The sequence below is a fragment of the Theobroma cacao genome, chromosome 2 (genome assembly GCF_053813885.1).
Source record: "Theobroma cacao isolate CCN51 chromosome 2, ASM5381388v1, whole genome shotgun sequence".
Classification (NCBI taxonomy): domain Eukaryota; kingdom Viridiplantae; phylum Streptophyta; class Magnoliopsida; order Malvales; family Malvaceae; genus Theobroma; species Theobroma cacao.
The window spans coordinates 8,180,615-8,194,735 of NC_142640.1; the positions used below are offsets into that span (position 1 = coordinate 8,180,615).

The following is a 14,121-nucleotide window of genomic DNA, read 5'->3' on the forward strand; positions in this document are numbered from 1 at the left end:
AATTCTAAACGAATTAAGAATTGGAAGGGCAGGCTAATTTTTTTTTTATTTCTTTTCTTTTACTCCAAGCAAGAACTCGGGAATTTTACAAGCCCACTTGACAGGAGGAATAAAATTATTGACCCCCCCCCCCCCCCCCCCCCCCCTTTTTTTTTTTTTTTAAAAAAAAAACCCACATTATAAACTGCCTTAATAAGTCAGCTGATAAAATTTTAAAATCCAAACAAGTACAACCTTTTCAAATATTCTATGAACAATAAATGAAGCAAAACAGTAAATAACAAAGACTACCAGGGCGATCAAATCCCAGAACACTGCTTCAATTTTCTAAATTGAAATACAATTTCACTAGCTCCAGCCTTCTGCAGCTCAAGTTCCAGAAAAATAACATTCTGAGATGACAATTCAGAACATTAATTGCTCGCACTTTGCTTACTAATGCAACCACCTTAATTTTTATCAGCTGACAATCCCAAAGAGCAAGCCCATCACTTTCAGCACAGAAATTTATCATTAGTCTGTTTTTGCCATCCTCCAATTCACACAATGGTGTTTAGGTGTCTGTTCTTCCTTCCATTTGGTTCATTAAAAGAAAGAATACGAAAGATTGCAGCAAAAATTGTTTTTTATTTGAATAACATCATTTTGAAAAGATGTATGCAGGCACCCAAATATGATCATCATTGATGAAAACTAAAATACTAAAATTATCTATCAGAATAGCCTATGCATATAATATTGTATTTTCCTTCTAACCAGAATTGGCAATGAAAAATGTAAAAGGAATTAAAATTTTGCCCTAAAGCTTTGGTTTTGGGCTCTGAGATTCCTTGAGCCATATAGGAGGATAAATTCTGTATTCTTGGGTTGGCTCCTCTTCTTTCTTGTCTCCGTCTTTCTCTTCAAGAATGTCTTTAGGAAATGCATCAGGGTTACCTTTGATACAGTTCTGCAAGGCTATGAATGGATGCACACAATCTGAACCCTGTGAAAGAAAAATTTTTCGATATATTAGTGCCTATGCAGAAGTTCTACAAAGATAGAGCTGACAGAATGTTGAAGCATTATCCTCTTTGCCAAACAAAGCTCTGGTATGAACAATTTTTAAAAGCAAACCATTCAGCTTATAATATTTTCAAGAAGCTCCAATCATAGAATTAACTTGTCTAAATGTGACAGCATCTATCTCCCCTACTCAACAAGTCGAGCCTACCCTTAGCCACATTACCCCATGCTCAAGGGTGGACATCATCCAGATATAATTGCCAAAAGGTTACAGATATAAGTTCAGAATGGTAGCAAACGCCACAGATGGTCACATACAACAAGAATTGAAAATATTGGAGTTATATTTAAAATGGTTAAGCAGTTAGGGAAGCTCATCTGTGAACCATTTAGATTCGCAGCCAAATACATAAAACCAACCGCATGCCTTGCACTGAAGTGAAACAAAAATAGTTGTAAACCTATGCGGAGACTTCACTATCTATACAATATATTTACTCTATTCACAGCTTCAACTTGGAACATGATGTTAATAATAGGTTCATTTTATAATTCATTTCTTTGTTTTGTAACAATTGAAGTGACATACCAGCTTTGAATTTAAGCCGACGGATACACATAGGACAGATTAGATTAATAAGAATAATGTTCAACATGATAAAAGAAGCCAATTTTCTCTGCAATGGGCTCGAATCACTCACAATTATTAACTTATTACCTTTTCTTCAACGGTACTTTTGAGAAAACAAAGGAACGCCTCTGTAAATTGAACCCCGCACGCTCCATTCCGCAGCTCAGCTACACAGGGGCATTCTAATGCTTTCTGTGCCTGCGCATCAAGAGACTGGAAAAACCCCATTTAATTTTACAACATGTTAGGTGACCCCCCAAAGAAAAACAAACAGAAGAGGAACTTATAGCCTTCAAAAGTGAACCAACCTGATTCTCATCATTGCCAAAAGCCGCAGCTTCTGTAAAGGCAAGAGACAATAGTATTGTCAAGTATTCTAGTAAAAACGGCTTAACATGGCAGGGCAAAACGAGCACAACATAAACTAAGCCAAAATCTTTTGGAACTGAGGTTTTTATTTTCCTCTTCTTTCAGACATTTTCACGAACAAACGAAACTCATGATTGGTCACGCGTCGTACAAGGAATAACAGACAATTAGTATTAGTAATAGAAATATAAATTACGGAAAAGGGAAGTAGCAACCTGCAATAAGAGAATCCATGGAAGCGAGAGAGGAGGACTGCTGGATTCGAGCTTGATCATCAATTGCAGCTGCCACCGCTACATCGCTTTGAACTTGACCCATCTCCCCCATTTTTCATTCCCTTTCGACACTTTTACCCAATACAAAGATCATGTCCCTTCATTGGTAGCGATCTTTTGCTTTGACTTTGACTTCACTTCAATTTTGCTTTTGGTTTTTTGTTATGGTATTTTGTTTTTTTTTTTTTTATGTTGTTTAAGAATCTATTTAATAGTTCTTATATATAAAATGAAATAAACTAGATGTTTTACAGAGCATACTATCTCATTCAAAAAATTACATGTACAAATTAATAATTATAATAATCATAATTAAGTACAATATCTCACAAAAAATTATTAAATAGATAAATTAATATAACTGAACAAATCCAACATAACACTAAATCAAGCTCACATTTGATAAGATTTTAATTTATATGTTTTAAATTTAAATATCATCTTTGGTATATGAATATTTTGAATTAACCAATATCTTATAAAAAAATTGAAAGATAATCCTATTTCCAAAAAATACAATTAAGAACTCTAACATAAATTTGAATGAGATGTAACGAGCTTAAAAAAAATAATAACTTTTATCAACTGGGAACTAATTAAAAAATCTACAACATGTACTATCTCATTTTCTAAAATTCATCTCACATTATTTTTAAATGTAATTACATGTACAAGTTAATAATTATAATTGAAATCAAGTATTGCATCTCATGTAAAAAGAATTTAAAAATACAATCACATACCTTTTCTAAGAAAGTGTGAAGATTTTTCTTGAAATTATTCATATTATATACATAGAGAAGAATTTTGATGGAAAGAAAAATTGTGTTATTGCTGAATATCAATAAGCAATTCTTATAAGCTCATATTTTCAATCCAAATTACATATTTATTTAGTGAAGGAAAATCTTACTTATAAATTTAAGATCTATCACATCACTTAATAATGAAAGATCAGTGACGTTTTATCTTTTTCAATTATGGGACGTGAATCGAAAAGATTTTAATTTCACTCATCACTGAGTTAACATTTTTAATAAAAAATATGTTTATTAAATTAAAAAATATTTTATTTATAAATTCAAAACCTACTTTATTTCTTAACGACGTGAAATTGATAACACAATAATAATACTAGCTGCATTGGAGGCCCACATCGGCCCAGCCTAGGTTGGATAGGGCCCAATATCCTTATCATACTTTTCATATAAAAACCTCATATTATTCGAAATTTTAATTTCAATTTAAGAATTTTCATTTAAAAGTATAAATAAAAAAAAAGGGGGACAAATTTGCAAATTAGATAAGTAGTTAACTAACTGCCACGAGAGAAAGGAGCCAAAGGAGGTGAAGGGCGCTGGAACAAGGCCGAAAGAGCATACCAAAGAAAATGCTTCGCAATCGATCTTTCGTTTTCCTAGTTTAAAATCTTGAGAAATGCCCCATTTACTCATCAGGCTGAATTAATTTCCGATTGACGTGATATCGGAAAGGAAAAGAGAAAAAGGAAAATGGAGGGAATGTGGGAGAATTTCATGAGAAACAATCAGAGCACATTGAAATCCCTTTTTCAGAGGAAGAAGTCATCATCCAACGATGAAGAATCCCCGGAAAGCTCTCCGAGAACCATCCCTCAGCTCTCTCCTCTCGCCAATTCCGTCGTATCTCGCTGTTCCAAGTACTCTCTCCGCCTTTCTTTCACTAAACGTTGTTCGTTTCTGTGGAATACAATACATTTTCATTTGTTTAAATCACACCTTTTTTACTCCAAGTCAGATAAAAAATGTTAATTAGGGCTTCAAATCCATTCAAAATGCTTAAAATGTAATACCAGTTTTAACACAATTGTTTTATAATAAAAGAAAAATCATGCATTTTGTTAACTACATGTTAATATCCAATTATGCGAAAGGATTGTTAATTTTATATCCAAACGTGCATTTTATCTACCGTTGCAGGATTCTTAAAATTCCTACTGAAGAATTACAGCATCGTTTCGACATAGAGCTTCCAGAGAGTGTTAAACAGCTTTTCACGTATGCTAGGAACTTTTTAGAGTTTTGCTCATACCAAACACTGCATAAAGTGAGTAGAAATCCAGATTATTTGAGTGACCCAGAGTTCCGTCGATTAACATATGAGATGATGCTTGCATGGGAGGCCCCCTGTGTTGAGTGTGAAGGACGAGTCAAAGTAAGAGGCTCAAGTTTTGCTTCCTATTGATCTTTGTAAGATGCATTAGTGTTGTTTGTCACACGTCTTTTGCTTATATTTTGATTAAAGCTTTGAGTACGACGTTCTTTTTTTTTTTTTTTTTTGGGGGGGGGGTGTGTGGTGGGTTGGGATGGGATGAGATTCAATGTTTTCTGAACTTCTCTTCTGTCGCAGGAAACTTCATCCACCAGTGGGGAAGTAGAAGATGATGAAGGCGGGTCACTGTTTTATTCAAGTTCCATGAATATGGCTGTTCAGGTTCGTTTTACTAATTTCATTTGCATAATTAGGTTGTAGACTGGAACTGCCTGGCAGTATATTGTTTGGATTTGCATTCTTCCTGGATTGGTAATTCTTCAGCCTCTTAGTTACCTGGGACGATGATTAAGTGACCACTGGTATTCAAAATTCGTTCTTTACTTTCCAACAGGTTGATGACAAGAAAACTGTTGGACAAGAGGCTTTTGCACGAATAGCTCCTGTCTGTGCTGCTGTTGCAGATATAATAACTGTCCACAATCTTTTTGATGCATTGACAAACTCTTCAGGCCACCGGCTTCACTTTCTTGTATATGACAAATACCTCCGAAGCCTTGACAAGTATGAATGAATTGTTGTTTTCTTTCAATTTTGTGAACTTTAATGCTTTCCGTTATTTAATTGTTGTGCCAAGTCACTTGAAGTATACAATATGGGGAATGATGGACTTAACACTTACAGATCCTTGTCTTTTAATACTATTACATTGTTTACTATTTATTTGAATCATTTTAAACTTCTAAAGAAATGGATCAGGAAAGCTAAGGTGATCAAGGTTTGAAACTTTCTTGAGTTGAGCTGTAATAACTTTTCTTTATAATTAATTACTTAGTCTCAGTGCTAATCTATTCTAAGGAAGAATGTTTAGGTTTGACACTCATGGCATCTATGATCATATTGGATAAAAGAAGAAACATGTCTGCCTATATCTTTTCTAGTCTTGTGTTTTTGTTGGTTATTTTGACTTCTTAGTTGAAACTGGTAGGATATCTATTTATCATGGCTCTTTACCTATCCCTAGGGTTATTAAGGCCGCGAAAAATTCATTGGGATCCTCACTTTCTAATCTTCCACTTTCTGAGGTGGAGATAATTTTAGATGTTGAAGGTGCAGTTCCAACTCAACCAGTTCTGCAACATGTTGGAATCTCAGCATGGCCAGGTATGTCAATGTTTTGAAAATTGACCAGAAATTATGAAGTAAACCTTGCAGTGCATATAGATTTTAGATTCAATATGATTTGTAAAATTTGACTAGTTGTTAAGACTGTTAACCAATTTCCCTCTTCTGAGTGGTCCTTGTATGATATCAAGCTGGGCCATATCATATTTGTGTTAATAGAAAATGTTATCTTAATATGAATGTATCAAATGGTACTGATTTTTATCAATTGATGGATTTGCATGTCTAATATTTGGATGCATCAAGTGGTACTGGTATTTGTGTTGATAACAAGTCATTAATGTTTGTAAACATTCGCATGTATCATTTATTTGAAGTGCATGTATCATAAAAAACTAATCTATGCAAATCGATCATGCTACAAAAATAATTTTTAGATTGAGAATTTCACTGATTTCATTGATTCATATACTTCATCAAAAGCCTCTACCAACTCGTTTCAATTTGCATTATCTTTGGATTGTTTATGCGTGTTGAATTTCTATTTATGCAGGACGGCTCACTCTAACCAACTTTGCTCTGTACTTTGAGTCTTTGGGAGTTGGTGTATATGACAAAGCTGTGAGATATGATCTGGAAACAGACCTGAAGCAGGTCATAAAACCTGAATTGACTGGGCCACTGGGTGCTCGTCTATTCGATAAAGCTGTTATGTACAAATCAACTGTGTAAGTTATCTGTCAAAACAGTAATTTAGAATTATATAAGTCATATAACTTTTCTGATATTTATTTGGAATTTTAAAATCTATTTACAGAACAGAGCCTGTCTATTTTGAGTTTCCTGAATTTAAAGGCAATTCTCGTCGGGACTATTGGTTGGATATTTCTCTGGAGATCCTGCATGCACACAGGTTTGTGAGAAAAAACAACTTCAAAGAGACTCAGCAGTCAGAAGTACTTGCAAGGGCTATATTAGGCATCTTGCGCTATAGTGCAGTGAGAGAAGCTTTTCAGTTCTTTGCATCGCAGTATAAAACCTTACTTAGTTTTAACTTAGCTGAGAGCCTTCCTGGAGGTGATGTGATTTTGGAAACTCTTTCTAGTCGTTTGGCACTTTTAAGTGCCGATGCTTCCCCACGCAATGTCAAACAGCTGCCAACTTCATCTCCTGTTTCACTTTTGGCACTTAGTCAACTTGGATTCATTCTACAGAAGGATGCAATGCTGGATGGAGAAGCATTAATAGTTGGAGATTTCTGTGTTGGGGAGACAAATCCCTTAGAGATAGCAGTGAAGCAATCTATATCTGACACAGGTAGGGCTGAAGCTGCACAGGCAACGGTGGACCAAGTGAAGGTAGAAGGGATTGATACAAATTTTGCCGTAATGAAGGTTGGTTAGAACAATCTCCATCTATTAGATTTGGTTTCAGGCCAGGACAACTATCATATGATTGGCCATTTTAATGAATTTATTAATTAATTTGTTCAGTAGAAGTTGTCATCAGAAATTTTGGTTCATTTAGATCTCCATAGTTTTTTTTTTTTTTTTGAAAAGCAAATTTAGATCCCCGTAGTTGATTTAGAGAAAGTTAGTTTTGTCATGCTCCTATAAACAACCTAAGTGTTCAATTAGATACTGGACAGCTGCCAAGCCTTTTGTTATACTACCTCAACTGCGCGTCAAAACCTTTTAGAATCATTGCAGTAGGTTATCAAAAGATGACAATTTTTTCTTTTTTCTTTTTCCTAATTTGTAGGAACTACTCTTTCCTGTCATTGGATTAGCGACTCGTCTTGAGCTTCTGGCTGCTTGGAAAGACCCTTTGAAGTCTACCATCTTCCTGATGTTGACCTGCTGTGCAATTATAAGGTAACTTGTCTCTGGCTGGTCTTCTGCATACTTTGCTTCAATACATTAAGAATAGTATACATATTCCCCTTCCGTATGTCCTGAAAGTTGAAACATGTAAATGAAAATATTTATGGTATATGAATTGCCAACTGGTCAGGAAAATATTTATATTAATGGATGGCTTAGCTGATCATTTCCTGAATTTTCTGCATATAATCTGTACATTCAGTTTGGTGTAGGTTATTTTGTTTTCTTTCACATTGTTAATATTTAGCTTTTTGTGATTGCATAGACAAACCAAATGACATAATCAATCCATTAATTATTATGTGCAGGGGGTGGATCAGGTACATCTTGGCATCTGTCTTTGTATTCTTTGCAATTATCATGCTCTGGCGCCGGCATTTTAACAAAGGGAAGCCCTTAGAAGCCTTCAGAATAACACCTCCACCAAATCGAAATGCAGTTGAGCAGCTGCTGACATTACAAGAAGCCATATCTCAACTTGAAGCACTAATCCAAACTGGGAATGTTATTCTCCTCAAGATAAGGGCTCTCTTATTTGCTGTCTTACCACAGGTGCTTGTACCAGCTATACTTGATTCAGATAAAAAAAAAAAACTAAAATATGCTAAATACCTATTTCCCATAATATGTAAGTAGAACGCAATGTCAATAAAGTAAGTTAGTGCAAGTTTTCCCATCACCCACCACATTGAACTTAAAAAGGGTAAAATGAAAACGTAATCCAATTTCTGAGTTTTCACTTATATCTTCATTTTGTATATTAACATTGATACATTTCTTGTTTTACTAGCATCATTTTGCTGCTGGTAATTGAATCAATTAGTAGCTTATTTATTCGCTTGGTTCTACAGAAAGGTTTCAAATAAAGAGGAGGGTTTGGGGTGAAGTTTTTTTTGTTAGGCATTTTAGTGTTTTTTCTTTCTTTTGAACATAACAGAAAAAAGGACATTGTAGGATTTCAAGTCTTCTTCATGAAGTTCTAATTTTGAAAGCCTTGTGTGCTGCATGTGCTCTAGAAAATCTTGCCCTGTTGGTTGACATAACTGGGACAGAACTTACTTGAATGAGTATATTCAACCCTTGTTAACTGTTGAGACATGGATAAATGATGACATTATGGAAAATCAAGGAAAATGACCAGAATACTTTCATGAATAATAGCTGAGAAGTGAAGCTCAAGTCAAACTGAAATAAGAAAGTCTTGTTCTTTCCTGAATTCATTTCGTATGAAAATGTAGAATGATAGTATATACTTAATTGGTTCCCTAAACAAATTGAATGTCACTTTGTTAATTTTCTAAAATAATTGATGAATTTTCTCCAGCTCCTGACAATGTTTTCTATTCTTCATCTGTTATCTGTCTGCCAGGCCACTGACAGGGTTGCTCTCTTATTGGTTCTCATGGCTGTAGTGCTAGCTTTTGTCCCTTTGAGATACCTGGTATTGTTTGTATTCCTAGAGGCTTTTACGAGGGAGCTGCCATATAGGAGAGAAAGCAGTGACAGATGGATGCGAAGGCTTAGGGAATGGTGGTTTAGGATACCAGCAGCACCTGTTCAGCTCATTAGAGCTGATGACAAGAAAAAGAAATGATAAATGCTATGAACAACACTCAGATTGTAAATTGTTAAGGACTAAATATATCTCATTCCTTCTTAATTTTTCTCCATCGGCAGCATGCATGTGTATGTCTATGGTACTTGAGGTGGATCTCTGCTACAAATGAACCCTACCCTAATTCCTTTATACTTGTCTAGCCTTGGACCTATGACACAACTGCATCCATTAGGAATTTAGCTTCAACTATGGGTTCATCTTTTGGCAAATCTTCAATGGAATCAACATCAATCTAAGCATGTTCAGAGACAGTTCCTTGAGTGGCAAAGTGAAAGATCTTACTTTTGTTATAAGAGGAATGATTCCCTTTGTGGTTGAAATGAATGCATATGTTTCTGCCATAATGTGTACACGTATATATTCATGGTCTAATCTTTTGCTCCTTCATTTATTAACTCTCTTCTTTTGCCATTGCTGAGGCAATGGTGGAGTATTTGGAGAGAGACTGTCACTCTAATTTCATTCTTAGACAAAATCTTCTTCACATTTCATTTGTTACCTGGCAACAAAGACAATGTAAGAAAGGCCAGTAAACCTGCCAACCTTGTACATTTTATAATCAGCTCTTCCAAGAACTAGAGTAAATAGATTCAAACAGCCTATACAGATTCTAAAGACAGCCTTTCAAAGAAGAGAAAAATGGAATAACAAGTCACACATTATCTGGCCAAAACTCCCTAAAGAAAGCCCGCTCAAATTCCTTTTCTTGCAGATGCTTCTCTCGTTCTTGCATCTTCCGCATCCTCTTGGAAACAGCCTTGGTCTTCTTTAAAGGTACCTGTTCCTGAAATTTATAGCAGTGGAGCAAGGGCATCAGAACCAAACAGCAAAACCCACAATATAAACATTCAGAGCCACGGAAACAGAGTCACCTCAGAATCAGGATGATCGATAGGCTTTGGTGTCTTTCTCTTCTTCTCTGCTCCCAGACCTCGTTTATTGTTCTTCACATATGCTTGAACAGGCTCCAATCTGCCCTAAATCACATAAAATAAAAACAATCAGATGGAAAATATTTCCGAAGGGGACATGAAAAATTTACTATTTCTTCTTAGAATTACGAAGAAGAGTTAGAAAGTTAATCAAATTCAAACCTGTTCAGAAATACCAAGACCGGTGCCTTCTTTCCACCCGTGCTTCTTTAATAGCTGCCAAAATAACGAATTCAATAAACATTAAAACACGGTCGTAGCGAGAAATAAGTTCTTGAAAAACCCTTACTTTTCATTGAGAAGAGAGAGATTGATAGAGTACCTGGAAGCCAATGTTGGAGGAGCCAATGGCGGTTGTTGAACCGCTTGAACCCACAGCCTCTCCCATCACTTTCCTTCTCGAAACCAGTAAAATTAGAGAATCGGCTCTCTCCCTTCTATCCTTCTTTTTCTCAATTGTTTTCGAGGTCGAGAATTGCGCAGGATTACGAAGAAGAAGAAAAGAATATTCAGCGTCGAAACCAAACTTCTTAAGAAATATTATATTTAGGGAGAATAACAAATTATTTCAGTCTCTTATGGTCTGGTTCGCAAAATAAAAAAAAATAAAATAAAATAATTATTACGTAAAAATAAAATGAGATATGTATAAAATAAAATAAATATTAAGTAATTTAGTATGATAAATAAAATAGAGTAGAAATAATTATTATGATTTATTATAGTATTTAATTGGTATCAATAATTTTAAAATAAGAAAGAAATAAAAAATAAAAAGGTAAAAATATATTTTATTATATATATAATTATTTATTTTTATTTTTTAAATATTAATAATTTATAATTAATTAAAATATTAATAATTTATAATTTTTAATATCAATATTTTAATATAATTTAATTATTAAATTTTAATTAATAATATTTTATTAATAATTTAATATTTATGGTTATTAAAATATTAATAATTTTTATTTTTTATTTATTAAAAATTTAATATATTAATGATTTAATAAATCAAACATTAATAGTTTAAAATATTTAATATTTTAATATTTTAATTATATTAATATTAATAATATTTAAATTATATATAAAATATTAATATTTTAAATTTTACAAATAATTTTTTATTATATTTTTTTCCTTTTTCCTTTTTTCTTCTTCATGGGCCAGTCGTCGAAAAAGCGACCGGTGTAATAAAACGCCTAACTGGCACACCATGTGGCCGGATATAGCCACTACGGTGCAAGATCGACGTTTTCTCGTGACTGAATCTGGCCATGGAGTGTCAGATCCAATCATGGGATCTGGTCAGGAAGCACAAGATCCGGTGCTTTTTGCGATCAGATCTGGCCGTTGAGTGTCAAATCTGGTTAGATCTCAGTTGAATCTTGTCGAAAAGGACTAGATCGACGCTTTTCGATCATATTTGGTCGCTGTCGCTGTCGTCGTTGTCGCCACCAACATCATCTCTGGTGTTGAGTGCCAGTTAAAGAGAGAATGAGAGAGGAAAGAACGTGAGAAGAAAGAGAAAGAAGGAGGGAAAATGAGAAGAAAAAAAGTATTTATAAGTCTAAGATTGTAATATTTTTAAGTAATAAGAAGCATTTTAGTCATTACATATTTGACAGCTATTTCATGTCTCATGGAATAGATATTATCGGGAGAGGGAAAGAGAGAAGGAAATAGCTAAAGCTGTCTTTTAACCCATTTTATGAAATTTTTATTTTTGTAGAATTGTTATTTCGTGTCTCAATTTTAAACCAAACAAAAGTACGGGAAAGGACTAAGAATAGGGGGCGAATAGCATAGCTATTCCCCATATCAAACGTGCAATTAGTTATTTATAAGCTAACAACTCCTTCAATCTTGACTCTAATCTAATTTAATGTAGGGTGGAGCCTCCTTTAGTGATGGGCCGTGGCCCTTTAAAATTTTTAAATTTTTTTATCAAATAAAATTTCTAAATTTTTTTATATATTTTTACATAATTTTTTAAGATAATTTTTTATTTAATAATTAAAATAAATAAAAGAATAACAAAATAATTTCACATGTCTCACTCAATTTTAAAGTTTTTTTATTTTTTCTTTCGATTTATATTTATATTTATATTTATTTTTTTTATTTTATTTGCACATATATTTTAAGTTTTTATTAATTTTCATTCTCAAATTTCTATGAACTATCAATCATATTCTTTTTCTTTCTTTTTTGTTATGTCATATATAAGCTCTATTTTCTACTTACCTTGTTTTTTTTTTAGTATGTGGATTTTATTTTTTATAAATTTTATTTTTTAAAATTGATAAATTATTATATAGTTTTCAAATATAAGTTGTAGTATTGCATTGTTACTTAACATTTTATTAATGTATCATTTTTTTATTAATCCTAATTATGTAAGACGAAATTAGCTCGAGTATATCTTTTTATGTGCTTTACATTTTATATTTAATTGAAAGAAAGTTATCTTAAATATATAGTTTTTAAACAATACTAATTATATAAAAATAAATTAGTAATCTTGTATATCGTATTTAACTATTTATGTTTTATGCATTAGACTTTTATATTTAGTATTCTAAGTTTAAATAGAAATAAAATAAGAATATTGGATGTTGACTACATTAATTTTTTTTTTCAGATTTGATTAAAGTATGAGTTAGTTGAAAGTGATTAACAAATTCTTTAAAAAAAAATACAAATCATCCAAATAATTTTCCTACACTTGTGTGACACCCCGTACCTTTGTAGAGAAGTCAATATGACCTTATCAACAAGATAAAGGGTCAATAGATGTTGATTTAAGTGTCATAGAATGGAGACAGGTGAAAAAGATATTTTAAAATAAAATATCTTGCACGCTAGAAAATAATAATAAAATAATAATATTTTTATTGAGGACGAATTAGTGAGATAAAAAGTGATTCAGAAGTTAATCGGGGCATAATAAGATATTTTGGGTTCCAAGGAGACAAGTGGCGAGTCTTAGAATAAAATAATATTTTATCTGTTATAAAAATTAGTCATGAAAAAGGATTATATGACTAATCTAAGTGGGAGAGAAAAAATAATGAAGGATTTTGAAGAAAAATGACAATAGTTGTACTCTCGTGTTTTTATTACATAGAGCTAGAGCGGGTAAGTAAATATTTAAATATTATGATGATACCGCGTTGAAGTGCAAACTTTATATTTTGTTTACACACATGTAAAGGAAGAAAAATAGAAAGAAATTGAAATTAAAATATTGTTGGGAGGACTAAATTGAAAATGGGAGAAATTTGGAGGACGAAACGATAATTTTTCCATGAACTTTGGAAGCTTTGACCCTTTTTTTCCTTATCCATGGCTGATCCTTATCTTCTCCATAAGGCATTTTCTTCTCCATTTTCTTCCTCCCAATGTGACTTTCTTTCTTCACCATAAAAATCAAGTTTTTTCTGCTCTTTTCTCTTCTTTTCTTACTTCTCCATTCTCTTACCCCTTTATTCACCCAACCCACAACTCTCAACCTCATTTTTCATCCCAACTGAACCCTAGGAGGAGGCTCGACCTTGGAAGGGAAAAGAGAAAATCGAGAAGTTTTCTTCCCCACCCACACACCATCGTTGAGGTTGAAAAGATTTTGGTGGTTTGCCTTGTGGATTTCAAGGTAAGGAAGGTAGGATTTATGTTTTGTTTAAAAGCATGTAGTTTGAACCAATTATAATGTGAGGTTTTGCTTGTGGTAACAAGGATCAATAAAGATCCAAGGAACCCAAGGCATGCATGTGGAAGAATCTTGAAATACGTGATGATTTTGAGCTAGATTAAGTGGTGGGTAAGCGTTCTAACCTTTAAATCACAAGTAGAAAGGAAAAATGAGATACGTATTGTTTGTTTGTGCTTGTGGCAGGATATAAAAGTAAATTGTGGTGCATGTGGACTTAGAAAATGCTTGATGGAAGTAAATTTATAATTGTTGTCATATACTAGGTTATTGGTGTAGAAATTATGGTTGAACTTGATAAATATCCTTAGAAAA

At 33.1% G+C, this 14,121-nt stretch overlaps 3 protein-coding genes across 3 annotated transcripts; 1 reads left to right on the forward strand and 2 right to left on the reverse strand.

Annotated features, from left to right (window-relative positions):
• Window positions 1–607: 607 nt before the first annotated feature.
• Window positions 608–2,468, reverse strand: MIA40 (Cox19-like CHCH family protein). Its single transcript, XM_018115823.2, has 4 exons — window positions 2,221–2,468; window positions 1,945–1,976; window positions 1,724–1,849; window positions 608–985 (listed from the first exon to the last, which is right to left on the reverse strand). The coding sequence occupies exons 1-4, from the start codon at window positions 2,330–2,332 to the stop codon at window positions 800–802; spliced, it is 456 nt and encodes a 151-aa protein (XP_017971312.1). The 5' UTR covers window positions 2,333–2,468; the 3' UTR covers window positions 608–799.
• A 1,127-nt stretch (window positions 2,469–3,595) lies between these two features.
• LOC18608426 (polygalacturonase inhibitor (DUF639)) lies at window positions 3,596–9,500 on the forward strand. Its single transcript, XM_018115756.2, has 10 exons — window positions 3,596–3,958; window positions 4,239–4,473; window positions 4,669–4,752; window positions 4,925–5,094; window positions 5,555–5,694; window positions 6,209–6,383; window positions 6,473–7,049; window positions 7,417–7,529; window positions 7,847–8,090; window positions 8,908–9,500. The coding sequence occupies exons 1-10, from the start codon at window positions 3,792–3,794 to the stop codon at window positions 9,130–9,132; spliced, it is 2,130 nt and encodes a 709-aa protein (XP_017971245.1). The 5' UTR covers window positions 3,596–3,791; the 3' UTR covers window positions 9,133–9,500.
• Window positions 9,501–9,673: 173 nt separating this feature from the next.
• Window positions 9,674–10,623, reverse strand: LOC18608427 (D111/G-patch domain-containing protein). Its single transcript, XM_018115825.2, has 4 exons — window positions 10,411–10,623; window positions 10,251–10,304; window positions 10,029–10,133; window positions 9,674–9,940 (listed from the first exon to the last, which is right to left on the reverse strand). Exons 1-4 carry the CDS (start codon window positions 10,474–10,476, stop codon window positions 9,809–9,811), a joined length of 357 nt encoding a protein of 118 aa, XP_017971314.1. The 5' UTR covers window positions 10,477–10,623; the 3' UTR covers window positions 9,674–9,808.
• Window positions 10,624–14,121: the final 3,498 nt, after the last annotated feature.